Below are 27540 nucleotides of genomic sequence, written 5' to 3'. Positions count from 1 at the left end.
CTGCAGTGAGAGCTTGGACGAGTCACTTCTCCTTATGCGTTAGCTCCTCACCAGCCAAGTAAAGCAGAGCTCACAAACTGGCTTGCTCACTCGTGCACACAGGTGTGCTTTTTGCTTCAACACTTTTTTAAATTTTTTAAATTTTTTTAAAGATTTTATCCATTTGGGGCGCCTGGGTGGCTCAGGCGTTAAGCGTCTGCCTTCGGCTCAGGTCATGGTCCCAGGGTCCTGGGGTGGAGCCCCACGTCGGGCTCCCTGCTCGGTGGGAAGCCTGCTTCTCCCTCTCCCACTCCCCCTGCTTGTGTTCCCTCTCTCGCTGTGTCTCTCTCTGTCAAATCTTTGCCAAGGCCATCCGTGACTGAACCCCCGATTTCTTGGGAAATCGCTCACCCTTCTGGACCTAATAAAATCCTAAAAAAAAAAAAAAAAGATTTTATCCATTTTTATTAGAGAGAGAGAAAGAGAGAGCATGAGCGGGGGGCAGGGGCAGAGGGAGAAGCAGACTCCTCGCTGAGCAGGGAGCCCAATGCAGGACTCGATCCCAGGACCCTGGGATCATGACCTGAGCCGAAGGCAGACGCTTAACCGACTGAGCCACCCAGGCGCCCCCACACTTTTTTTTCTCCAAAGGAATTTGAATGCCTGTAGGTAGGCTAAGCACTCCCAGTTCATCCAGACCTTGCCTCTTGCTTCCATCCACCCAGTGCTCTTCACCCTCTTGCATTATCTGCCTGCAATTTACATTTGAGATTGCAAAATTGGGTGATTTCTCCCACCTGTCAGAATTTTCTGATACTACAAGCATTTTTTTTTTTCCTACCAGCATCTTTCTTTCAGGGTAGTATAGCCTGGACCTATGCCTCTTGCTCCTATTGTTCCCACATGGTAAGTGAACTGAGATGCCTGGTTCAGAATCACAAGGCAGATGAAACACAAAGAGACGGTGCATCAGCATGGACGGGGTCAGAACAACAGCAGTTCCGGTACCTTGCACTTCCATCCCCCCTTTAGTGTTGCCCAGACACTTCCTTAACCTCTGGTAAGGTCTCTGGACAGGCCGCCAGCCTGCACCTGGGCTAGCCACACCATCTTTGCAGCCAGCCGGCGAGATGACATCCCTGCTGCCCTAAGTCCTGAGATCCTCCACCCCGTAGTTGTTCTGTCTTGAATTTTCGTCTTGGTTCTGGTGGCTAATTTGGCAGTTGCTTCGTTACTTAAAGCTTAGTTACAAAGAAGCTGTTTTAAGGTGTCTATTAAATTCACAGCTTGCTTCATTAAAAATCACTTCATTAAAAAAGCAAGCCAACCGAAGTGTTCCCATGGCCGTGCCAGATGGAAGGGAGCTCACTCCTTGTTGCGTGTGCTTTCAGCCCATCCGCTGCTGGTACAGGATTAATTTGGAGGGAAAATCCAGTTCCGTGCATAAAAAGAATTACATGACCAGATTCTATTATTTTAAATTGTACTGATCCTTGCAGTGAACTTGGGTTGAAATACAAATTAGAATCCATGTTCGGAAGAGGACCTTTGGCAGTCCGGCAGGGCTCCCTTCCACTGGCTCGCTGAGGATGCAAAAACGCAAAACGCCAAGAGTTGCTTCACCCAACTTTTTAAATTTCATTCTGTATTTTAAAAAGTACAAAGGAGGGGGCACCTGGGTGGCTCAGCCAGTTAAGTGTCTGACTTGATTTCAGCTCAGGTCATGATCTCAGGGTTGTGGGATCGAGCCCCGCATCGGGCTCTGCGCTCAAAGTGGAGTCTGCTTGTCCACTGTCCCTCAGCTCCTCCCCTCCCCCCGCGCTTGCTCTCTCTCAAAAACAATAAAATAGATTAAAAATACAAAGGAGGATGAAGAATAATGTCTCAAACAGGTGCATCGCCACCACCCAGAATTAACAAACCTTAGCATCTTGTGAGCGACAGACCTTTCCAAGGAACAACGTCTTTGTGGAGACAGACAGAAAACGGCTGTAGTCTTCACTAATTCACCCACAGATGTTCTCTAATACAGGAGAAAACTGAATCAGGTTTTCCTTAAGCCCATCTGGGCCAAGAATAGGAGGCAGTAAACAAAATGAGACCAATAATCCTTGCAAGATTCCGGACCCTTTTAGCTAACTCCCAGGGTAAGAACAAATAGGACAGCGAGCGTGGCCACCGAGACGTCCACTTCTTTGAAAGGCAGGCAATTAGAAGCCAGTACGTGGGAGTTCGGGGTGGCGATAGTGGAGGTGAAACTGTCCCTGGGCAACTGGCAGGAGAGCTTTGTAGAGCGGAGTCTGAGAGAGGAGCGTTGCTGTGTCACCGAATGACTAAAGCTGGAAATCATCTTCCCCTAAGTCCTGCCAACACAACGCGGCGCAGTTAGCTCACGGGAACTGCCCTGTGCAGGTACAATGAGTCAGGTTGAAAAGAAGGGAGACATCCATTGCAGATTTCAGATGCAGCGTTACAGACTCTGCATACGGCCCCCCGCTGGGGGCGTCCACCACCCTTCCCCTTGCCTCCTCAGTTTTGTGTCAATAGCTGGCACTTTTAACTCCAGAGAAAGAATATACCTTATTAAACAAATAATGGTGTGAAATATTGCGAGCAGTACATGATTATAATTAAACGCTGCCTAATGAACAGTTGTATTCGAACGAGCAAAGCCGAGAAGTGTCTTCATATAGGCAGTGGGAAATCAGTGGCTGTTCAGTCACAGAGTGATTCGCTAAATGCCTGTTTACAGGAGAAACTCCGTTTTCCAGAAGAGGCACGGATCTTGACGTGACACCCAAATCAGGGGCAAATGCTTAATTTCACTTTGCGTCCACCTATTTGTAGCCTCAAGATTTCACATCCCAAAGTGTTTTTCTTCTTGTTTACCCATTTCCTAGGCAAGAGAGAACTCTGGCATGCTGTAGTGCTCATATAACCATCTGATTCCCATGTCTCTATCCTCATATGGATACTATCCCATTTTGTAGGTAAAGAAGCTGAGACTTTGGGATGGTAAGTCACTCTTCAGAGATCTCAAGTACTTTCAGCCGCAGGGCTAGGAGGTGGAGAAGGCAGAAGAACCCAGGTCTCCATGACCCCCTTAGTCCTTGATGTTCCCAACCATACCTGGCTTCTTCCATCCTGACTCGAAAATACTTCTTTTCTTTTTTTAAGATTTTATTTATTGATTGATTTGACAGAGAGGGAGGGAGGAAGAGAGAACAACGCACAAGCAGGGGGAGCAGCAGGCAGAGGGAGAGGGAGAAGCAGCCTACCCACTGATCAGGGAGCCCGATGTGGGACTCGATCCCAGGACCCTGAGATCATGACCTGAGCCGAAGGCAGACGCTTAACCGACTGAGCCACCCACGCGCCCCAGAAGTACTTCTTTTCACTTGTTCGTTGACATGGACGCACACAAGCACTCACTGAGCCAAGGGCTTCTCCACCGATAGCCAGCCTTCCTAAGAGACTAGATGTACGGATGATTAAAGCCCTGATCTCCTCTTCACACTGAATTCTCCTGTTAAACCTAAAGCTGCTAGTGAGGGGGTGGGAGAATGAATGGGCAGTGCACAGGGTTTTTAAGGCAGTGAACCTACTCTGAACAATGGTGGATACATGTCATTTTGCGTTTGTGCAAGCCCATAAAATGTACAATACTAAGAGCGAACCCTAACATAAACTCTGGACCTGGCCACTAAGGACGTGTCAGTGTAGGTGCATGGGCTGTAACAAATGCACCACGCTGGTGGGGATGTTGAGAATGGGGGAGGCTCTGAGGGTGTGCGGGTAGGGGGCATATGGGAACTCAATTTTACTATGAACCTAAAATTGCTCTTAAAAATAAAGTCTGTCTGGGGCACCTGGGTGGCTCCATCTGTTAAGCATCTGCCTTCAGCTCCGGTCTTGATCCCAGGGTCCTGGGATCGAGCCCTGTGTCGGGCTCCCTGCTCAGTGAGGAGTCTGCTTCTCCCTCTCCCTCTTCTTCTGCCCCTCCTCCCCCAGCTCATGTTCACTCTCTCTCTCATGCTCTCTCTCGCATGCACTCTCTCTCTCAAAAAAATAGTCTAAAAAATTAAAAATAAAGTATTAAAAGAAACCACACAGACTTGAGCTGGGTCGGATTGAGAGTGGGATAGTGGACTGGCATTGCTTCTCTGTGCCCCTTCCCGCCCTGCGCCCCCCTCCCCCGCCCCAAGTCCGAGGTAGCCCAAGCTCTTAGTTACGGCAGCCCGGCAGCCCGGTAGGAGCTGAAGAGGTCGTTCTTCATTTCCAAGGACATTACACACCCTTTCTTTGTTTCTTCTCATCTAGTTACTCCTTCTCCACATTTGAGTCTTCATTTTACTGAGTCATTTGGTCCCCAGTTTCGTCCGAGATTTCCCCTCAGGGAGAGATGTCATTAGAAAGCAACCCGTGAATGCAATAGTGTTAAGAGCCTTTTCCCTCCTTTCGTGAACAGCTGTGAAGCCTAATCACTCATAATGTGGCTGTCCGCATTAGTGATGTAAACTTCTTTAAGGACTGTCCTCTAGATCTTTCAGGTTGGTAAAACCGGTTTTGCAACGCAGGAAGGAAAACACTGGCTTTTCTCTGGAATTGGCATAATTGCCTCATTTCTTTGCTTCCCTTGCTTCCCTTTGGTGACAGGTGCAGATTTGGGGAAAGATAAGAAAGACCCTGTCGGTTCTGGTGCCTTGGCTTCTCCCTCCTTCATTTTTCACTAACTGTGTAATTCTGTCCCTCATCAACTGCCTGCCTGCGTCCTTTCAGATAGGACCCTGTGATATGGTCTGATAAAATTTCTTTGCAATCCATTATTACAGAGTTAGAGGGATAGATTTACACCGCAACGGACATGTGAGAGGGAAGTTAGGATTGTATGTGTATAATGTGAGGGAGAGAGAAAACTCATCTGAAGCTGCTAGTTCACTGAAAAATGGGTTTAATTCTTAGGTACACCACTTAGGAAAATGTATAAAAATCTGCTTGTGAAGACTGAGTTCAGATTAAAAGAAGAAAAGGAAATATTTCCTACTCATTACTTGACCATTACTTCGCCTCCAGCAATGCGATTAGAAACAGGAGGTTGGACTAGACAGTGAGGTTCAAAATCTTCTGGGGCGTGGAGGGAAAATGGCTAATACAGCATATATGAAATGCTGGCAAGTGGTTGCAGCAGGAACATTGTAAAATAGGATTTATAGGCATTTAAGGACTTTCATCTGGGAAGAATTCATAAAAGCAGAAATTGGGAGATGAAGGGAAAATATCCACCGTCCTAGAAAACAATGCCTCCACTCCTATTTTCCTACATCCAAAGGCTCGATCTTTGCATGAAAAGTGGGAGATTCTGGGAGAAAAGGCATGAGAGATGGGAGGAATAAAATCGCTCTAATGTTTTTCTGAACACCGACCTATCTGCTTAAAATGTCCGACTGTAATGTTGAAACCCAGAAGTCATCCATACACCAAAATATACACATTTTCAGCTCTTTGGGAGACATACCTGACAGATACATACCTGAAAAATAACCCAATTAGATGAAGATGTGGCAAGGCAAAAGGAACACCAATCCAAAATTCACGCTGGTTGGAAGGATTCTTTAGCAGAATCTACAAGACACTTCGAGGTATTTTTACCAACGGGCTTTTCCAGTCTCAGATTTGTTAAGCGGCTTTATTGAGATTTAATTCATGTACCATACGGTTCCCCCACTTAAAGTGTACGGTTTGGTGACACCTAGCATATTCACAGAGGTATGTGACCATCACCACCATCTCCTGTAGGACATTTTCATCACTGAAAAAAGAAACCTCCTATTTCAGCCTTCATTCCCTGGTGCTCCTCCCTCTGCTACCTCCAGCCCCGGGCAAACACTAATCTGTTTTATATCTCTATGGATTTGCCTATAAATGGAACCATACAATACGTGGTCCTTTGTGATCAGCTTGCTTCAGTTAGTATAACGTTTGCAAGGTCTAGTCTCAGATTTTGCAGAAAAGGTATCTTAATCTTCCTAGCTATTATTTTATGTATTCTTGATCCCTTCCCAATACGCTCCTTAATATACAACTCCTACTAGCTATCATAGACTGAATGCTTGCCCTGCGCCCCTGTTCTGGACACTCGACATGCTATTTGTGTCTCCATTTTAGAAAGGAGCACACCGGTACAGAGATGTCAATGGCTCTTTGTCCTCTTCAAGTGTTGCCCCTTCCCTATCACAGTTTATGAGCTGGAACCCTGTTCGTTTTTTTCTCTTTTATTGTATGGAAATCATATGCACATTGATTTTTTTTTATATTGTCTGAATGCTTTCCATCTTTGCTCAGTGTGAGTCCTTTTCTTCCTTTAAGCCCATTAATTTAATTTGGTTGCTTTCATGGCTCTGCTGTCCTGCAGCCATACAATTAATTTTTTAAATATCACATTTTGTGTCCTAGGTGAATTTTTTTTTTAAACCAGCATCTAAGGAGAAATTAAGGATTCTCGGACACAGTCAAATCCTACTACCTCCCCCATTCTTAAATTTTTCAAAGCTCAGAAACGTGACCTGGACCAAGCAGTGTCTCAAGACAATTTAAGGAAATACTCTAGAACAGTGTTTATTCCCCCTCAGAGTTGTTTGAGAAGCTGATAAAAGCTTGAACTGTCTCCCCTGAAAGGCGCAGACATCTGTTGTTCAAATACAGTCTCCAAGGGCTCTCAGGTTTTCCAAAGCTCTGCACCTTAGTCAGGGACCCCTGATCTGGAAAGACAGTTATGTAAACGGCGAGGGAACATGTAAGTTTTCCAAAAGTGTCTCCTGCCCCCTTACAATGTTTTGCACATGAGAAGTAAGGGAAATTTCTCAACGCTTCGCGGCAAATTCCCTCTTCCCTGAGGAGGCCACATTATAATTCTGCAGGTGCCACAGTCATGCATATGGTTTGCTAGTCTTGAAGGGAGAGCTAGTGATTTAGTTATGCACGTATACGGGACTGGGCTAGTTATTAACTCAGCTTCTTCCATGCTTGGCTTGGTTCTGCATGGGGACCTACAGGGGGCACATGTCTCCGGATCACTCAAGCTAAAAATGTCCCTGTGTCTCCCAGCTGGACTGGAGCTTTCCCACAGACAGCACCTGTGTTCATCCAGCCGGATTCCTGCTTGCCCTGCTATAAATGCCAGTCCTTGATGTCGTGACCCATGTCATTTGAACTGCCCCTTAAGAATGTCTTCCCTGAAGACAGCTCTGTGAGCCTTGTAGCAAAATGGTCCCTAAACAGTGACCCTAATCAAGAGAAGCAATGCCATCAAATACCACCACAGCATAGTTCTGCCTGGCATTCTGATACTCAGGGCCCTGTACCCAGTGAAGGGTGTCCCAAAAGTCCAGGGGAGCAATAAAGACAGGTGGTTGGGTCGGCCTGGACAGAAAGACAGAGACTCTCTAATCTAGATGTGAGGAGGCTTGGGAAGGACACGTCCGAAATCTTGAAAATCATGAACGGCTGCAACAGTGAGCCCATGGAGTGGGTAGCACCATCCAAATGACTTGCAGGCTAGGGGGCTACCATTGAAATTTGAGGACAGGGAGATTTAAAAATAAAAAGGTATCAGCAAATACTGCAGCACAGGGACTTAGGCCACTGCCTGAAGTGGAGCCTTGAGAGATTCCAGATCCAGTCATTGCTAGGTGGTACCTCATGTCAGCAAGGTCAGCTGGGCCATCCTGTCTATTTGGGATCCTTTTTGGCAGTAGGTGGCCCTGGTGAGACTATCTCATGTCTCCTCCATCCTGCACGTGCTCCATGTTTCATTGCAACCCTTCCCCCACACTCTGCTCCAGGAGGGGGAGGGGTGGGGAGGGGGGTGCTCACACTCATATTGTTACTCTGCCTCTGAGGGACACCGATTTTTAAATATCTCATTTTGAGGACCTGGCTGTGAATTTGATTTCTCTCTCTCTCTATTCCTTTAAACACCCCCAATGATCGAAACAGAGATTTGTTAGCCTTATTCCTATTATTCATCAGAATCTCCTCTTTGGTCCAGGGTTCCACCTGGGGCTTTTACTTGGTACACTGTCCTGGCACCTTTTGCCCCATGATCCTGGCCTTCTGCTGGAAGTAATTATTCAAAACTTCAGAAACCTGGGGTCCAACAGCAGGCCAGCAGAGGGGGTGTCGGGTGCCAGCTGGGGGCCCCATAAGAGCCAAATGAAGCAGGGCTCAGGGACCTGGGGCTGCTGGTGGCATCCTGTTGATAACAGACTACACAGTATGACGCCATTACCTCCCAGAGTAAATCATTTCTATTTTTGGCACAATGCGTGCCAATTATCAATTTCTTCGGGAAATTTCTGTTTCCTTGCCCTCTAGCCTCCCTTCTTCATCTCTTCTTATGTCTCTGGCTTTCCACTGATCACATATGCCACATAATTCTGCAGCATCCTTCCATATTTTGGATAAGCAATCTCCATTTGGCTGTGATCACGTCTGCACGGTGATGATCTAAAATAATTAGAGCTAAATGATTCCCGTTTTGCTTGTATCTGAAGTTGTGATAATGTATAAAATTATTTTGCCATCTAGTCCTGCTGTGCCGCTAATCTTATCTTTGGAAAATTTCAAACCGTTGATGTGGGTGTGCGTTGCATTTGTTTAAGTGATGCCACCACCAAATTATAATGTCTCCGACACAAATATGGTATTTATGGAGCATTATAGCCCATTAATTGGCTTGCTGGCCTAAATCCTCCAGGGACCATCACAAATCTCCAGGGTGCCCTTGAACATGACTTATGCTTCAGCCAAATCACAGCTGCGAATGCCAGCACCACTGGTAAGCATGTGTCTGTGGCACAAATTGCTGTACTGTATTTGACCAGCAGAGTCAGGGCGAGTGGTCTTATGTATGTATGTATGTACGTATGTATGTACGTACGTATGTATGCATGTACGTATGTATGCATGTATGTGTGTACGTATGTACGTGTGTACGTGTGTATGTACGTATGTATGTATGTATGTATCTCAGTTAAACTCATCTTGTTTCTGCTTGAAGTGATCCTCTGGTCAGAAGGATTTATATTCTTCTTTGGCTCATATTTATCAAGCACAGATAAAGTATTTTAGGAAATGGAAATATAACTGGGAACAGGCCAGAATGTTCTTAATGTTCTTAATGTTGTATCTTAATAGAGCTTACCTGCTAGGGAGACAGACGTGGGATAAACAAATCAATAAATGAAAAGGTTATTTCTGATAGTGATAAAAGTTATAAAGGAAGAACCAAGTTGTTGTAAAGAATAACTTGGTGAGAGAGGGTGTGGTGGTTTGTGAAGGCTTCTCTGAAGAGGTGACCTTGGAGCAGAGAAGTGACCCAAAAAGGAGCCAGACATGGGAAAAAGTGTACCAGGCAGAAGGACCAACCCCCACAGAGGCCCTCAGGCAGGAACCAGCTCAACATTTCCCAAATCAGGAAGAAACACCAAGAAGGCGCATGGCTTGAGAGGCCAAAGGAGCCAGATTCTAGGTGCCTAAACTTTTGCCTCACGGACCTACTGGTGCTCTGTTGAAGCCTGTGGATCCCTTCGGAATCATGGAATGCATGGATGGCCCATGTGGAATGCAACGATAACCCATTACACTCTAATACAGCTATCAAAGTATTGAAAACACAAAAACTGTGATGTAAAATCTAAGTGCTTCTTTAACACATTTTGTGGCAGATCTGATAACCAACTCCGAAGTAGCAATATGTCACGATGTCTGCCACAATGTAACGGGATGTGAAATATCTGTGATTTTCATTGATCACAAAGCCACAGGTACTGCTTGTACCAGTAAGATTTTCGCCGTAACTCAATGAGATGCTAGGTATCAATTAGAGGTTGTGAAAATCCCCATCTCCAAATCACAGATCCCACGAATCCTACCCCTGGACCCCAAACAACCTGGGCCACATCACGCAGGGCTCGTGGGCCACGTGGGCCACGGTGAGGTGTTACACTCCGTGCCGTGGGGAGACACCGGGGAATTTGAAGCGAGAGAAGTAGGGTAGTCTTGCTGCTTTAGAGAAACTGGATTCGAGAATACCAGGAACAGGAGGGTGAGGAGGCAATTGCAGGTGAGAGGCGAGGCTGGCTTGGAAGCGTAGTGGCGCTGGAGAGAGGAGAGACGTGAACGTGTTCAAGATGTATTCCAGAAGAACCAACAGGACGCATGGCTCGCTTGCCTGGGGGGCACGGGGATGAGGAGAGGCACAATCAGAATGGGGTGGAGGGTATTGACAGGAGCCAGCAGGTGCTGTGGGACAACACGGCTGGGAGCTGGGTGATGCCGGTGAACCCAGGGCCCCGTGGTGGACACGTCGGGTTTGACACATTGCTTGCACAGATGGAGAGATGTCTAGGAAGCAGCGAATGCCGAGCCTGGGCTCAGAAGAGCTCTGGGCTGAAAGACGAGGCACACGCTCTCTAGTTGAACCTGATGTCTTGAACAAAAGTGGGAACTTGAGGCAGAGAGAGAGGGTCCTTCACCACTCCCCTCAAGGCTGCACCATCCTCACTCCTGTGAGGGAGACTCCTGTTTTTTTTTTTACTCCCCCAAAGAGGTGAAAAAACTTGATGAGCATTTGGGAGAGCTAACGGGGGGCCACCGGAAGAAGCATCTCTGCTCTCGTTTTATCCCCTGCATGGTGCTACTTCTCCAACCTTACCCACTGTGGGAGCAAACAGAAATTAGGATCAGGATTTTGTGGAGTTATACGTGAAACTAATATAATACAGTAGAACACTCTATGTCCATTACACTTCAATCAAAAAAAAATTTTTTAAGAAAAAAAAATTTTGTAGGATTCAATGTAGTGCAAAAGCAAGCTGAGGGAAAGAGTTGAAAGAACAGTAGGCTGGAGATCTCAAACCCTGGCTCCTCTACCATGTAACCTTGAACAAGTACCTTAACCTCACTGGGGCTTAAGAGGGAATTCAAAGTGGGAATAATAACACCACCTGCTGTTATGAAATTCTGTGAAAATATCTGGCATATAACAGGCACTCAGTGCATATTTTTGGTTGAACCTGAGTTGTATAATTTTTAAATGGACATGTGACATTGTCCCTTTCTCGTATAGTTCAACGTAGTTTTCAGGTAGAAAAAAAAGAAATGGTAACTGTGACAAAAACAGTACAAAGGACCTTGAATGATTTACTGGATTTCTCATGCTGTTTCATGACCTGTGGAAAAACAGATGGCATTCCACAATTATTTACCTCTTAAAAAAACAACACTTGAACAGAAACTACAGGTTTTTCACCTTGTAGTAACAAAATAACGTGTAGATATTTCTCTTGGAAACCTAAAAAGAGGGATACATAAGGATATCTACTCCACAAGGCTAAATGCAGTGAACTTCAGGACCTGATGTCTACCCACCAACAAAAGTGTCTCCTCACCAATCAATTTTCCGGTCAGGGCTAGTGGCATCCAGATGTTTATTCATTCATTTTCATTAAACGCATCGACTGTGCTCCAGCCCTGCTCTTAGATGGAAGCATACAAAGACGAACGGGAAATGAAGTCCCTGTCATCACAGAGCTCTCAATGAAGTAGGGAGCAAGATATAAGCAAGTGAAGAGACAGAGCATCTTTTCAGAGAGTGTCTTGCGCTCTGTAGAAAATGTAGCCAAGCACTGTTTGTAGGCACAAGGAGTGTTTGCAATGCGAAGGTACCACTTGAGCTGAGACCTAAATGATCAGAAGGAGCCAACCGTGCAAGAATCTGGGCAAAGCCTGCCCCCCCCCCCCGCCCCGTATGGGAACAGGTACAGGTGAAGGTTGGACATGAAGTGGGAGAGAGAGTAGAAGACATGGTCAGAGAGGTAGGCAGGTGTGAGATCGGTCTTGTAGTCCTAGGTGAAGAGTACGGACTTGATTCTGACCATTAGAGAGCCTTAAGCAAAGGAGCAACATGCTCTGATGGATGGATGTTCAAATTAACCCAACTGATTTTGGAGCCAGACCGTTGGGAAACCAGAGTGGAAGCAGGGAGGCTATTGCCTCCCACGGACGAGATGATCATGGCCCAGGGATGGCAGCCATGGATGTGGAAGGAAGCACAGAGATTCCAGATACCAATTGAAGGTGGTGCCGATAGGCGAGGTATGGCGTGTAAGACAGAAAAGAAAGGGCCGGCTGAGCAACTGGGTCGGTGGTGATGTCATTCACTGAGATGGAGGAGACGTGGAAAAAAGTATGTGCTAAATCAAGAGTTCTGTTTCGGACAGATTGAGTTTAAGTCGTCTGTTAGTCATCTAAGTGGAGATGTTGAGTGGGCTGTTGAATACGCACATCTGGAGCTTTGGAGGGAGGCCAAGGCTGGAGAAAAGGACATTTTAGGATCACGAGCAAATCCTCTGTGAAGTTTTCATTTGAGATGTGTTTCTGCAATCCTGGTTAAATGGATATCCAGAGCAAGCATCTCCTTCAGCTCCCCCAGAGTCAGAATTTCTTTCTGGGCAACTTCAGCTGTCCTGAAAATTCACCAACAGACTGGAGTTCAGGGATTTAAAACATCAGTAGGAGTTTGGTTTTGTTCTCTGTTGTGTCTCAAGTGAATGGAAATGCATGATTTTCATGTTTCATCATAATCTCTCGATCATGCAAAGGACCTGTCACATACCCGTCTGATCTGTCACATATCTGTCTGATCACCACACTGCCCCTTTGACCTTTCAGTTCCCTGGGCAAGCGGACAGCTTAGTGTGAAATGAGTTGGGCTTCGAAAATAAGACCCATGCCAAGGAAGGTAAGCCCTTGGTTAATAACTCTGCCAAGTGCCAGATTAACAGGAGACACTCAAGCAGATAAAGCCATTGAGAAACCATGGTACGACCTTGCCTTCTTTTTCCTTTTCCTCTCCATAAATTTGTGACGGTTCTATCAGTTGTCACCCCTTCTGTCAGTTTCTTCCATTCTCATGATGGTTTCTCATTAAGGAGATTCATGGGGAATGATTAGCCACCAGAGTCTAATCTGGCTCCAGTACAAACTGACCTGCACGCGGTCCTGTCTACCTTGAGCATTTAAGCCGATTAGCTCGGAGCCTGGGAGACAGAATCTAATGTCCTAGAACTCTGCACCCCCTTCACCCCTACCCCCTGAGTAAGGGACTTAACAAATTGACACTCTAATTAGATCTGAACCCACAGTTAGCCCACCTTGGAAGGCATCACTGGTGCCCAGCACACCTTGGATGTTACACTTAGGGCCGGTGAATGACTCTGTGTCGCTGGAGGAATGCTGCTTACATTTCCTCTGCTGTCTTCTGGCCCTATGGTGCTGATTGCCATGGGCGGGGGGGTCTGTTTTGTTTAGACTGTTGGGTTGGTTTTTGTACCGATTTCCAACATCAGATCAGTCTCCTGGTTTGGGAGCGGGTTAGTGATTGGAATGAGATCACCACAGAGAAATAGGCAGCTCACTGCCAGGGCTCTCAATAGCACAGTCTCTGTGCTTTATGTTTCTGATGGAACCAGAGAACAGAAGGCAGGAAGGGTGCCCGGCTTGCCGACAGATCCCCTGGCCGCCGCGTGGGTGAGCTGGCCAGGTGAGAGATGCCACACAAATTAGTATTCTCAAGCATCAACCTCGGCTTTTAAAGCACAGCTAACCACCAAGTCTAAGCAGAAGACTAATGTTAAACTAAAGCCCCTTCAAGAACGATATTCTAGCTGCAAAAGCTGTCCACAAGTGTGGCAGGATAAATTAGTATCAGGCACCCAGGGGGCCTTCTTACACCAATAAACACATTGAAGGTATGCGCCTCCTTCTACCCACTTCATGGCCTCACCACCCACTGCCTTTTTTTTTTTTTTTAACTAAGAATGATGATAGAATAGATTATTTTGGAGCACTGTCTTTGGAGCTAGACAACATGGATCAAAGCCAAGGCCAATCTTTTATAAGTCGTTTCACTGCTCTGTGCCTCAGTTTCCCTAACTATAAAATGCTGGTGATAATAGTGGTACCTCTTTCAAAGGTTATTGAAACTCTTTCAAAGGTTACTCTTTCAGAGTAAATCAGTTACTTCACGTGGCATAAAGATAGTGCTTTGCATATCATAACATCTGAGTAAACATAAGCTACTGTCATTACTGAACATTGTAAATGCCGGATGTGTGAGATTCGAGTGATATAAAGCGTCCACCTCAGGTCAGGTGGGAAGATGGACACACAAACCAACCTGCCATTCTGCCCCAGCCTCCTCTGTATTACAAATATGGGAAATGAAGATGCTACTAAAGAATAGGTCTAAAATTCTATGTATAGTAAGTATAACTGATTAGAGAGGCACAAGGCATAAGAGCAAAAAATCAAATTGAACAATAATTGAGATCAACCTTTTGTCTATTATGAATTAGGCCAAAATGTCTCTGAGATTAAAGCCCAGACATTAGACCTCATTGTGATGTGGTAAAAGAATTAACATACAACAGACTAGTAGCCTAAGAATATTTTTTAAAATTACCATAACATCCTGGCCAGCCAATCCTTCAGCTATTTGCTGAACCAGCAAAACAGCAGGACTTACTATATCCCACCTAGCTGAAAATTTGCCAGAAATCTAGTGTGTGTGTGCGCGCGCGCACACACACACACACACACACACACACACACACGTGTCATTTGGTGCAGAAATAAAATGTAAATATGGAAAGCAAGAAACAGCAAAGTGAGGCTGGCTTGAATCCCAGCTCTACCATCCACTTGCCGTCTATCCTTAGGTGAATTAGTAAACTCTCTTCTCCCCTGTGTCCGCATCTGTAAAATGGGGATAATGTGAGCACGTGCTTCACAGCGTTATTGCAAGGCCTCAATGAGATGGTGCATAATAAACTCAACTTTCTAGCCCTGAGCTTGTCCCATAGCTCAGTACTGTTTTTTGTTTTTTTTTTTTTTCCTGCTGTAGTTCACAAAGCACTAGCTGGACACCTCCCTCCCCAGTTCCCTCTTCTCTCCTTATCTCTCAGCGTCCCTTGCTCTCTCTCCCGATGTTTTGTACACAACTAATAAATATATATTTATTTACATGGGTAATCCATGTTCATTTGAGAAAAGCAAGAAAATACATACAAAGCAAAAAAAATTAAAGACCACTCATGATTCCACCACCAAGAGTAGCCGCTATTTTGCTAGGAATCCTTCTGGTCTTTGTCTATGTAAATCCACTCCATCTATGTAGGTGTAAATGTCTATGTGCTTGTAAATACATCATTACCTATACAGGATCGTACTATACATTCTGTCCAGTAGAACTCTCCTCCTGCTCAGCAATATATCATGGCAGTAAATATAATAGGTACATTATCATTTGAAATTACTCTATGATATTCTAAATAAATTCTGTAATATATTTAGACAGTCCCCTTTCACTAGAAATTTGAGGTGTAATCAGACTTTCTTAGTTATAAACTCTGCTTGTGTAAATATCCCTGATACATATCAACTTATTTGGATACTTTGGCAAAGAGCAATTTTTTTTATTCATCAACAGATACTGCCAGTGGTCTTGTTTGTGGGACCTGCATTTGTGTAAGAGAAAAATAACACTTGGGGTTCTGAAGAAGTCACAGATTTTAACATAATACTACCTATTTAACATAATACTACCTATTCACACCTGGGACACCTGGCTGGCTCAGTCAGTAGAGAATGCAACTAGTGATCTCAGAGTTGTGAGTTCAAGCCCCACACTGGGCTTAGAGCTTACTTGAAAAACAAACAAACAAAAAACACAAATGATTTCATTTGCAAATATGACCCAGGAGTAAATAACATAAAGAGTAAGCTAAGCCAAAAAAATACATATATATATATATAGTTAATAATGTGCAGAATCCAGATATTAGATGATCATGTACATATAAAAAGGCCTGGAAATTTTTCAGGAATACAGAAAATCAACGAACAATTAGAAAATGAGAAACTGGGAACCAGTAGTAATGCTAATCTCGCCTTTGTGATTTATCTTACACCAGACCGAGATAACCAATGATTTGTAATTACTTCCTTCCACACCTGAGTCATTTCGAGGGCCACATAGATAAATAAAATACTAAATTAATTTTCATAAAATGTATTCAGAATTCTCCAGCAGAAGGAATTGGGAAAAGTCTTTGCCAGGAGGTTCAGCTTGTCTGCTTACATCTGTAGCATATTTATTGAGAATCTACTCTGTTCCGGCAAGCGAGGACACAGAGAAAGGCAGGCCAGGGTTCCAGATCTCTTTCCAGGGCACGTCTGCAAGAGCAATCAGGTTGCTGCAATTTGGGTAACATTGTTTAAGGATCTGGATTTCTGAACATCTTGTAATTTTAATATTTTTCTAATATTTTACAGATAGGACATCTGAGCAAAAGTAGAGAAATCTGAGTCTTCTCCTCACTTTGACCCCTAAATCACATGAAGCAATCATTTAACCTTGCTGAGCCTCCATAAAGTTAGGAGAATCACGCCCGATTTCTACTCTCCCCGTCATAGTGATAGTCCCAGTATTTAGGCAAGAAAATGTTAATTAATAAGAGCTTGTTGAATTTCTTTGAAGCTGCTGAGATGTGTGGGGTAACATGACAACGTGTGGCAGGGTCACTGTCCTTTGCACTTGATCACTTAGGTATTTCTGTGAAATTTTTCTATTGCTTTATTTCTATTCAGAGACAAGTCATCTCCCCATGATCTATTTACTCGGGCCCATTTTTGAGCTGAGGTTGACGTCCTCCAGCCTCACCGCACACTTGTAAGGTGGGTGGTCCCTGGAAAGTGGTGTGCTAGGCACTGCGGGTCACTTAACGTTTGCCTCAGTCAGACACTCAAGGCCGGGCACCTCCCGGAAAACCTCCTCCCTGCCTTTTACCTCCTGTCTCTTCTGCTCACTCCCCGAGGCTTCTGCTGGCCCTTCCGCTGCTTTGTCCTCACCTCGCTTGCCCTTTCCTCAGCTCTTCTTTCTGCCTCTTCTTCCTGCCCTGGAACATGGTCTCCCCTTCACCCTCCACTGTGCACCACCCCGTCCTGTGTCCCCTGTCACGCTCCTTTCCCTCCCACCAATGCTTGTGCGGGAAACTCAGCCCTGGCCACCGGGAGTGTCTGCTCAGCGGCCCGTAATTCTCCCATTCAGGGGCCAGCCACGGCACCGCGAAGCCCCCATTTGCTTATGGGACAAGATGGAAGACACTTAGCCCGCGTCTCTTCCCACCCCATCAGCTGTGCTTGAGCCTCTCCTCCGAACCCTTTGGCCTCCGCTAGTACTACATGGGGTAGTGGGATGGGAGTGTTGGGAGACAAGTTGCAGTGCTAATCTGAAGAAAAGCCCCCAGGCCTCATTACCGTTATGCACCAACACCAATATGTAAGCACGACTTTCCCCAGAATGGATTATGGAAAACATTTCAGCAGCTTTCAGCAATTCCCTAAGTGGGAGCACAGCAACTCTGTTTCCCATCCTGTAGGAATTCTCATGACTGGTCTTTCAACAAGCACAAAGTTTTCACTACCCTTTTTGGGGCTAGTTCAGCCCCGAAAATTGGGCAATACAGTTAGGATGTCAGGGACCTAACACAAGGAGGGGCATTACTGAGTCCATGGAGTCACATGAGTCTCAGTCTGGGGGGGATCCCCAAAGCCACCCTTGGGCTCCTATGATTGACTAGAAGGCCTCACAGGAATCAGAAAAGTTCTTTTCCTCATGGTTACAGTTTATAACAGCAAAAGGATACCAGGTGAAATCAGCAGAGGGAAAGGGTCCAGGGGGTAAAGTTCAGGAGAAACCAGGCACAAGCTCCCAGGTGTCCCCTCCAAGTAATGTCACACAAATCTGCTTAATTTTTCCAGCAACAATTTGTGACAACACATACCAAGTATTATCACCCCAAGCCTTGGTGTCCAGGGTGTTTATTGGGGTCAGTCACATAGGCATACAGCGCCTGCCTGTCTGCCCCGGGCTCCTCAGACACCAGCCCCCCACAGTGAACATAGGTGTTCAGCATAAATCACATTGTTGACATAAATGATTTCCTTATACTCTTACCATACGGCCCAGGGCCTCAGGCATACAGAGACACTCATAGAAGGCAAAATATTGCAAGGACTTGGAGCTCACCTCCAAAGAGCCAATCTTGAAAACGGGTCTTTCTGGGGAACATGCACGGTTTGAGCAACCCAGGCCTGCTGAGTTAACCCCTTCCTGCAGACATTCCCCGGGTCAAGACACTGGAAGCCTTTGGCCAGCACTTCTCGAATCTCAACTCTTACCTTCTGGAAATAATATCCTATCTTCCTGTAGGGTCAGTGTTCAAAATAATAACCTCTGAACTGTTTTCAAAAACAGCAAGGCACTTTTTAAAATCACGATTTTTATCATCATCGTCACTGTCGTCATGTTAAAGTATTATCAATAATCACTGTTATCCAGTGGGGCGGGATATGGAAATGAGCCCTTAATGCTTCCCTGTGATCTCAGAACAGGTCCGAAGCGCCCGTGTCCCGTTTCGGAAGACAGAGGCAGCCTCGAGAGGGCTGTGTCTCCGCTCCACGCCGGCCTCTAATCTTGACCTTGCTTTTCTCCGTCTCCCCCTCTCCCCCCGCCAGTGGCTCCGAAACCCGGGCCCCCAGCATGAGAAGCGGACCCTGTTTGGAGACATGGTGTGCTTCTTGTTCATTACGCCGCTGGCCACCATCTCGGGCTGGCTCTGCCTGCGGGGCGCCGTGGACCACCTGCACTTTAGTAGTCGGCTGGAGGCCGTCGGACTGATTGCACTCACTGTGGCACTCTTCACTATTTACCTCTTTTGGACACTAGTAAGTATGGCCCCCGGGCCGGGGGCTCGGGGTAACTGGAGCCGGCAGCCCCCCAGCTGGTGCAGCCTTCCCCTTCCCCCACAGGCCCGCTTGCCCGGCGGAAGGCAGATCTGCAGGTGCTGGCCGGGGCGCGGGACGGGGGTGGTGACCGCGCGTGCATGCGCGTGGATGTGCGGGCGCGGGCGCGTGTCCGCGCGGGTGTGCTGCTGGGAAGAGCAGGTGAAGGAAAGGAAAAGCCCCCGCTCCTGAGAGCCCATCAGTCAGAGCCATTTCCCTCCTCCAGGGTTCTGGGATGCCATCCGCGACGAAGCACGGCGTTTTCTTTCTCTGGTTTATGTTCCCCACTTTCGCTGGGATGGTAGCGGATTAGGAATGATGCACTTGGCCACTGTGGCTGCCACTGTCCTGCTGCTGGTTCTTTTCTTCTTACTCCCGGACACAGCCTAAAGTCTTGGCTGGACGTGGGGCTGTGTTTTGCCGCATGATTATTCTGTGTGTTGGGATATTGACTCCGCTGCCCATAAAAAGGCCAATTTATCTAGCTGAGAAGCCGCCACCAAAGAAACCCATTTCCCAATAAGCGTTCCTGCTGTATACGAGGCAGGATTCTTAAACCCGTCTGGGTTTGTTGTTGTTGTTGTTGTTGTTGTTGTTTTCATTCACTTAACTCCTGAAGAGAGTTGAGTGCTTGGGCAGCGGTTGGCACAGCATTGATCTCACTTTCTGTTTCCCTCTGGGAGCTGCGGGGAAGACGGTCACCCCCCCAGACTCATTTCAGAAACCGGACGCCCTGCTTCCTGGCATGACTCTGCTGTGCCTGCTCATTTCTAATCTGAGCACGTGCCATGGTTACTTAATATGTGTTTCCTGTCCAGAGGTACCATTCTCTTACCCCGTGGCACAGTGTCAGCATGTGGAAGCTTCTAGCGCTCACTCACACGTGCCCTTTCCTCCCCGGCCGACCATAACCCTCCCCTGCCCAGCTCGTTTCCCTCTTGTTCGTCCTGTGACCCTTCAGCTCTGTACCTCCTCTGGGGGTGGGGGGAGGCTCAGGGGGTAAGTAGAGACACACGTCAGTCTCAGTAAGAGGGACGTGGCTCCAGCCTTGGTAAAGATGGGGCGTTCTGATGCTTCGAACTCTCTCCGAGTCCCCTGGTGGATTTAGGCATTCTGCTCCCAGCCTCATGACGCCCCACCACCAGCAGAAGTATGACTGCCTCCTTTAAAAGTCTGCTGCCCAAGTGGGTCCCGATTCACTGTGAATCAAGCAATGAAGCGGACTCACACGTCACAAGGCAGTGGGAATGGGAAGAGGGTTAGAATAAGAAATCAAATCACCTTTAGCACTAACTCCCGGTCAACTGCACCAGCTTGGAAAAGTCAGTCCACAGCTCTGAGCCTCAGCATCTGTGTCCGTAAAGTGCGGACGACAGCAGTGCCCATCCCGCCAGCCTCTCTGCTGCTTAGGGACAGAAAGGAGAGAGCACCCGAGGAAAGTTCTCTGGAAAATAACTGTCAGTTCTTACCATGTTTACAGGTTTGCTAGTCTACGATTTTTCTTAGACGTGTGTGGAGGATGAAGGATGGTTGAAGATGTAAACCTAAGTGTTGGGCTTTCAAACCAATTCAAGGCCTTTTAAAAGGAAAACCTGCTTTGTAAAGCGTACGTTCACCTATTAGGAAAGAGGAAAAGGTGGCCGGGGGAGGAAGAAAGGGAAAGATTTCGTCGGGGAAAGCGGATGTGATCCTGTTTCATCTCCCATCTCAGATGAAAGGGGGCTTGGGCGGGAAGGGTGCCTGGAGTGGGCTCTTTCAGGAGACTGAGAACATACTTCATTCCAGAAACGTTTCCAAGAGGCAGGGCCGTGTAGTGGAAAGCGCATGCATTAGAATCCAAAGGCCTTGCGGTCGGACCCAAGATTTAGCATCCTAAGAGCTGTGTCACTCTGAACTTCACCTCTCTGATCAGCCTTACCCTTATGCAGAAAGTGAAGGAACGGTGACAGCCCTTGGGTCACTGGGCTACCCGTAAGGACTAGGTGGGGTACCTTCAGGAACGTTTATTAGAGCACCCAATATAGGCATGGGGCTTTCTTCCTCTGGACGCCCAGCCGGCTACAAGAGGCAAAGCTGCTGGAGGGGAGGGAAGGCATTCTCCCCTCTGCCGGGTGTGGACACTGCGCTGCGGAGCCCCTGAGCCAGAGGTTCCTGAATCCGGGCTAAGTCCCTCCCAGATAAATGCTGTATTGAGCCGCCCTGGCAGGAGCCGTAACTCAGAAGCTGACAGCACTTGGAAAGTGCCCTCCGGCAGAAACCCATTGTAAACAAGCTGTCAGGCTCCGGGAGAATATGCTGTGAAAATGTCTTAGATAAACAAACACTGTGTCAGTCCCAGCCTTCCTGGCGGGGCCCCGCCGCGGGCGCAGGGAAGGGGGACACACAGCCCCACCTCATCGCACCTCTGCAGTCTACACCCAGCCCTGCTGCCCTCCTGGGAACTGGGCCTTCTGGAACCTGCCGTGTGGAAGCCTGCATCTGGGACCCGCGAGTCCAGGGAGGGGTGCCCTGGAAACATCCCTGCCCACATCACAAACCATTTGAGGTCCAGGGACAGACATCATCGGCACTAAGAAGTCACCTAGGGTGGCACTTATAATTAGCCTCATGCTGACAGGTGAGGGGACCGGGGTGCCGTGCTGCAGGGAGACCCTGCGTTCACTACATCACCGAGGCAACAACCAGCACCCAGCATGGAAACTGGTTAAGGCCCGGAATGGAATGAAGGAGCAACCTGTTTCCTCTGGCTGACTCCCAGCCCCATGGGGTAGTTGTCTGAAGTCTCCTTATAAAGTCGGGAGACCTCTGGGAGGACGCTGCCCAACGAGGGTCACCGTGTGCACGCTGGCTGAGCCACAGCCCACACGGCCCGCGGTGGCCTGAGGGTGTTGAGGGTGACCCCGTGTCCGGTCCTTCTCTGAGGCCCATTTGCTCACACACAGCCCACCTGCTCGGTGTAGCCAGAGATCGGGGAACTGGGCCCAGTTTCTGGGAAGACGAGGCCCTGGCCCCATCAGTAGGCCTCGATCACACCATAACCTCCAGAGAGAAAGGGCAGAATAAAAAATAGGTAATGCGATTTCCCACTCCCTGCTATGACTTTACAGCAGACCTTAGGCCACAGCCCGTCACCTCCCTGCCAGGGACAGGTGGATGCTAATGTAATCCTTCCTTGCCCCATCCACGTGGCTACAGCTCTTTGTGGATCTTGCCCACGTTAATATCCTTTGAATGAAGAAATGAATACACCTCAAGAAAACCATCCCAAAAGAAACATTTTTAGAATAGTGGCCCTGTGCTCTTTCTTCCTCTTCTCTCCATAACACAGACATTTAAGGAGCGCCTGGGTGGCTCAGTCTGTTAGGCATCCAAGTCCTGATTTCGGCTCGGGTCTTGATCTCAAGAGTCATGAGATCGAGCCCCGTGTCGGGCTCCGTGCTAGGCGTGGAGTCTGCTTCAGATTCTCCCTCTCCCTCCCTCTGCCTCTCCCCCTGGGGACATCTAAGAAATATCTAAACCAAGTTCCTAACGTTACAATTGTCCTAGCTTCTTTTTGGTTTGTTGTTTATTCTTCCCTCGCTGCCTCTTTAGTCCTCTAAGTCAACCCTCCTTTTTTCCTATTCTGTTCCACTGCGGGAAGGGAGTGGTCTTGGAGCTCCTGGCCCAGGCTCAGCATTAGCCCGGGGCATTTGCAAACCTGAGGTCCCGTCTGCATTAGGCCCAAGTTCCTTGATTTTCCCCAATAAGGAGTCATCTTCATCTGATGCTTTCTTTTCATTGATTGAATTTGCCTGCAGACTGTGATGGTTAACGGCAATTAAGACAGATGAATGCATAATAAGACCTCGTTTGTTTGTCTGAACAAGCGGGCTGATTTTCGAGCCTCCTGGCCAAGGAACCAGGAGACCAGCTAAGTCGTTGACTCCCGGGGTTGTCAGCAGCAGCCTTCTCAGGCTTGCACGGATCTGCGAATCACCTGGGGATCTCGTTAAAATGCACGCTCTGATTCCTTAGGTCTGGGCGGAGCCCAGAATGCTGATGTTCTAACAAGCTCCCGGGTGATAACAGCCTGCGGCTGACCCACAGCCACTCCGAGAGCAAGCGAAACAGCGCTTTTTTTTCCTTGTCCTCCCACTTCCTCTGTGTCTAAGAAGGAGCATCCACAAACCTGTCTTCTTTTCTGTATTTAACGCATCAAAAATAACAGGCCTAGGGCGCCTGGGTGGCTCAGTTGGTTAAGCGACTGCCTTCGGCTCAGGTCATGATCCTGGAGTCCCGGGATCGAGTCCCGCATCGGGCTCCCTGCTCGGCGGGGAGTCTGCTTCTCCCTCTGACCCTCTTCCCTCTCGTGCTTTCTATCTGTCATTCTCTCTCTCTCTCTCAAATAAATAAAATCTTAAAAAATAAAAAAATAAAAAAAAATAACAGGCCTAGAACACTACCATGTGTGAGGCACGGTGCTGAGTGCTTTCTGTGTGCTCTCAGACACCACTCTTCAGGTTTTGCTGACAAGGAAACAGACGCTTGGGGGTGGCAAGCAACCCTCCCAGCGTCACGGAGCCACTAGGCAGAGGATGGGGACACAGGCCTGGGGTCCGGGCCTGAGAGCGCTGGAGAAGGCGCCCCCTGCATGCACCCGCGGCCACTTCTAGGCCTACCCGGAGGTCCAGCGCACACAGCTCCTTAACACACAGACGAAGCGTCTCTTGATTTGAAACCCAGCCTTCCCAGAAGATCTCCAGATTCCCGTCTTCTTGGACTGCCAAAGCTCCTCATCAGTACGAGTCTGCCTTCCACTCTTTTCCCCGCTCTTGGCCCCGGGCGGCAGGCTTTCCCTGCTGCCTCGCCCCCATTCGGTGAGGAGCACCAAGCAGTAGCGGGACAGAATCGACACACGAGAATCAAGCTTGGGCGAAAAAAATACAACCCAAACCTGATCCATTTTGGCAATGTTCAGGGCCTTGTGGAGAAAAGCACATCTGTGTGAGTTTAAAAGCTTATATTTTCATACCCAAATCTCTGGCACTCGGCCTGTGGCATCTGCTCTCTAGCCTCGGAAATTTAAGCTAGCGGCCTTGAATTGCATGATCCTGCCAGAGGACCAATAAGCCCTTTCTGATCCAGGGCCTGTGCTCTCCTCTGCTTCCAGAAATGCTGAGTTCCAACTATGGGGTCAGCCCTCTCTCTGTGACCACCAGGGACCCTGCCCTGGGGTCAGCCCAGTAACACCCACCCCAGGTGATTAAACAGCCCATGCCGGGTCATCTGTCAGCCTAAGCTCACAGGCACCTTCCTTGCCAGCACCTACCTAGTTATCTGCATGCTCTCAAACTGGAACCTTTCCCCATTTTTCAAGACAGTCCGTGCATCTTCAGAAGTACAGACTCTGAATTTCCCGGGCAGTCCATCCAGGCCAGCCTTCTCGAAAACGAACGACAGATGTATCTCATTCCAGCATATTTACAGGAGAAGCAAGTCCTTGTCGGCACAGTTAAGCCACCATTGGCCATCAGTTTACTGCTCATAATGTTGTAGGTTATATAAGAGAGGCTTAAATCTGAAACAGGGTTGCAATCAGAAAGTGGAGGATATTTATTCACTCAGCAAACTCTACCGAGCAACTTCCTAAGTGCCAGGCACATGATGGGCGCTGGGCATGCAGTGATGAATACAACCCAAGCCCTGCTGTCGAGATGCTTCTGGAGCAGGGAGAGAGAGACACAAATACACTGACATACGGAGCATTGATGCCATGCTGAGGTAGGCACGAGGCACTGCAGGTGCCCAGGGAAGTGGATCCTACCCCACGCTGAGGCCCAGGAAGAATTTATCCAGGGACTTGGTGCCCATGCCGAAGCTTATCCCACCGGAAGCCATAGAACGCTGGAGCTGCAGGCAGTCGGGGCTCACCTATCGGGGCCCCGCTGGTACAGTTGTAGGAGTTGTGCATGGCACAATTTGAAGGGTACCCTTCCTGTCATAGGCAGTCTGAATGTTGAATTGTGCAGTGTCCAACCTGCAGGAAGGGACATGACACCCAAGCATCCTTCTCATTTAACAGAGAGGAAGCTGAGGACCAGAAAGACACATGGCCCAGGTTAGCGCCGTACCTACTCTGCCTGGCTGTCTGTAGCCAACCTGCTTCACAACTGATGCTTTGGGGCCCAAACGCTACTATCCCCAAACTAAATCCAGCCTCTGAAGGAACCTCATTTCCTAGTCATATCCTAATTGTTTCCACTCTGAGGGGGAAGAAAGGAAGCCACCCCGGGAGCCCTGCCCCTGTTCAGACAGGGGTGTTCTCTGGTCGGTGCCTATCTCCCAACACTCAGCGGCCAGCCGGCGAGGTGTGGCCCGGGGCGGTGGGGGGACTTGCCTCGCTTTCCTGCCGCCAGCTATTCGGAGCTGTTTTCAATGACCTGTTTGTTTCTTGGGTTGATTATTGGCTTCCGCTGACCTGAAACCCTCCCTTCTGTTTCCTCTCCTGACCCCAGGTGTCGTTTAGGTACCACTGTCGATTGTACAACGAATGGCGTCGGACCAATCAGAGAGTGATTCTCCTCGTCCCAAAGTCTGTCAGCGTCCCTTCTAACCAGCAGTCCCTGCTGGGCCTCCACTCTGTCAAGAGGAACTCAAAGGAGACCATTGTCTGACGTCCGTGTGGCTGGTTGGTTGACTCGTCGTTTGGGGTTCCGGACGTTTCTGCCCTGGGGCCATGACTGAGCCACCCCCAAACCCTTCCTGAAGCCGTGGGTCTCGGGACATCCAGAGCTGTGGCAGCACCGCGCCCCGAGCAACGGACTCGACCCCAAAGAAAGCAAACGCGGTTTCACTTGGAATCATGGATGCTGCGATCACATGATCCTTGCTGGGTTGCCAAACGTGCTTATTGAGCAGATACTATACGGAGTTTCCCCAACACCTCTTTGACAGATGAGGAAGGTTGTCCTGCTAAAGATGCAATTCAATGCTTCCTTTTTTATTACTATTTCAAATATATATATATAGATATAGATATATATTAAAGTCAGATGATAATCACCATGGAAAAGCCAATGTTAAAACTGGTTTCTTGGTTTGGACGGGTTTGGTTTTGGGTGAGTGTATTTGTTTCCTGGTTTCTACTGTAGATTCTTTGGGGTAATTTGATAACCTGAGTGGTCTTTTTCCATCTCCTTCTCTCTTACTAAGGGGACAGCATAACAACTGCAGAACAAGGCATATCTGAAGGACGTTTTGTACTAAACTTCATTTATTCCGTTTTTAAAGGGGAAAAAAAAAAAAGGCGTGGCGACTCTCCCGACAGTGAGCTGTTTATTTAAATTTCATTAAGGAGGAAAAAAAAAATTATGGTGAGAAGCACGCTCCTTTCAACTTGTTTGGTACTGCCGGCTGATAAAAACTATTTTCTAATAATAAATATCCAGTGTGTGAAAGACAAACCCCATTGATTGCAATATTTTTTTTTGAAATTATAAAACCGGTGAAGTTTCCCCAAAGTAGATTTTTAAAAGAAATAAAAAAGAGCAAGTAAAAAGGTTGGTGTTCTTATTCCCATCCCATGTAGTTCATGTCTTAATTCTGCATTCGCAAGGAACCTCAGAGGATCATTAGACATTTCTAGGAACCCTGGACCTGTTTTGCATATCAATTAGCAGTCCCATTGCTCTATTGGATTTCTAGCTTGACAGGTAGATGTGGCAAGAAGCATGTCCTAGCAGACTACAGCCCCTTTGTCTGGTTTAAAAAAGAAAAAAATGAGTCCCACACAGTGCCTTCCCAGAACCACGAGAATATTCTTTCACAGGCTGAACGAGACCTTTCCTAAGGGCTTCATGTCCCTCTTTTATCCATCACAGTGGAAAGGGTCTAGCCTGCACCCCGCATTTGCGTCCCGCTGAAACCAGGGGGCACATGGGTCACCCGAGGAAACGACTTGCTGGCTCCCTTGTCTGCCCGCCTGCCACCCACCCACACGCCCCGGGAGGAGAAGGCGGAGCCCAGCATTGGGGAATGCTTCAAATGTGGATTTCTAGAACATGACCCACATTCTGAATATCACTCCAGCGTCTGCCTTATGCTCCCCAAGTGGGAGAGCAGAAAATGCAAAGGACCAGGCAGCAAGGAGGGTAAGGATTCTCGGCTGCAGGTTGATCAAGCCGATGCAGGTATCAGCTCTGCCTGCCGAGCCCCCCATTCACAGACTGCTCCCCATGCGGCAGGCGGAGGGAAACAGATGAAACTCAGATGTGCTTTCTGGCTGATGACAATAGATGCCCTCCCCACCACGCTTCCCTTCGGTGCTCCATTCCCCTAATAGACGCCTCAGCCCCACTGTTTCCTCCGCCCCCTTCACCCTCCAGGCTGCCCTTAGCTGTACCACCATCCACCGTTTCTCAATCGACCTTTTTAAAATGTGGACACCACTGGCTGCATGCAGCTCTCACACATTAAATTTCCAAAGCCAGGGGCGGGGGGCGTCCACTTGGCGGCTTGTGAATGACATTCACGAGTGGAGAAATAACATCCCCCCAGCCTGGGTCCCCGAGCTGTCAGGTTAACCGGTGACACCTCTCCGTGGAAGGGCACAAGCATTCGTGGGAGGACCGTAGCCTTTATCCTCTCGGCTTCTTCCATGAATGAGGGAAGTGGGAG

General features: G+C 47.9%; 1 protein-coding gene across 5 annotated transcripts in view; it reads left to right on the top strand.

Annotated features, from left to right (window-relative positions):
- MARCHF3 (membrane associated ring-CH-type finger 3) overlaps positions 1 to 26327 on the top strand; it is a 131500-nt gene extending 105173 nt beyond the window's left edge. For all 5 annotated transcript variants that reach the window (XM_027605404.2, XM_027605406.2, XM_027605403.2 and 2 more), the window contains 2 exons: positions 18619 to 18828; positions 25380 to 26327. In XM_027605404.2, coding sequence (XP_027461205.1) covers positions 18619 to 18828; positions 25380 to 25538 — 369 coding nt within the window. In that variant the 3' untranslated portion in view covers positions 25539 to 26327. The remainder of the gene's footprint in view (positions 1 to 18618; positions 18829 to 25379) is intronic.
- Positions 26328 to 27540: the final 1213 nt, after the last annotated feature.

The sequence above is a fragment of the Zalophus californianus genome, chromosome 5, assembly GCF_009762305.2.
Source record: "Zalophus californianus isolate mZalCal1 chromosome 5, mZalCal1.pri.v2, whole genome shotgun sequence".
In the NCBI taxonomy this organism is placed as follows: Eukaryota; Metazoa; Chordata; class Mammalia; order Carnivora; family Otariidae; genus Zalophus; species Zalophus californianus.
Note: the sequence above shows the minus strand (reverse complement) of the source record. Positions and strands in the feature narration are given on the sequence as shown.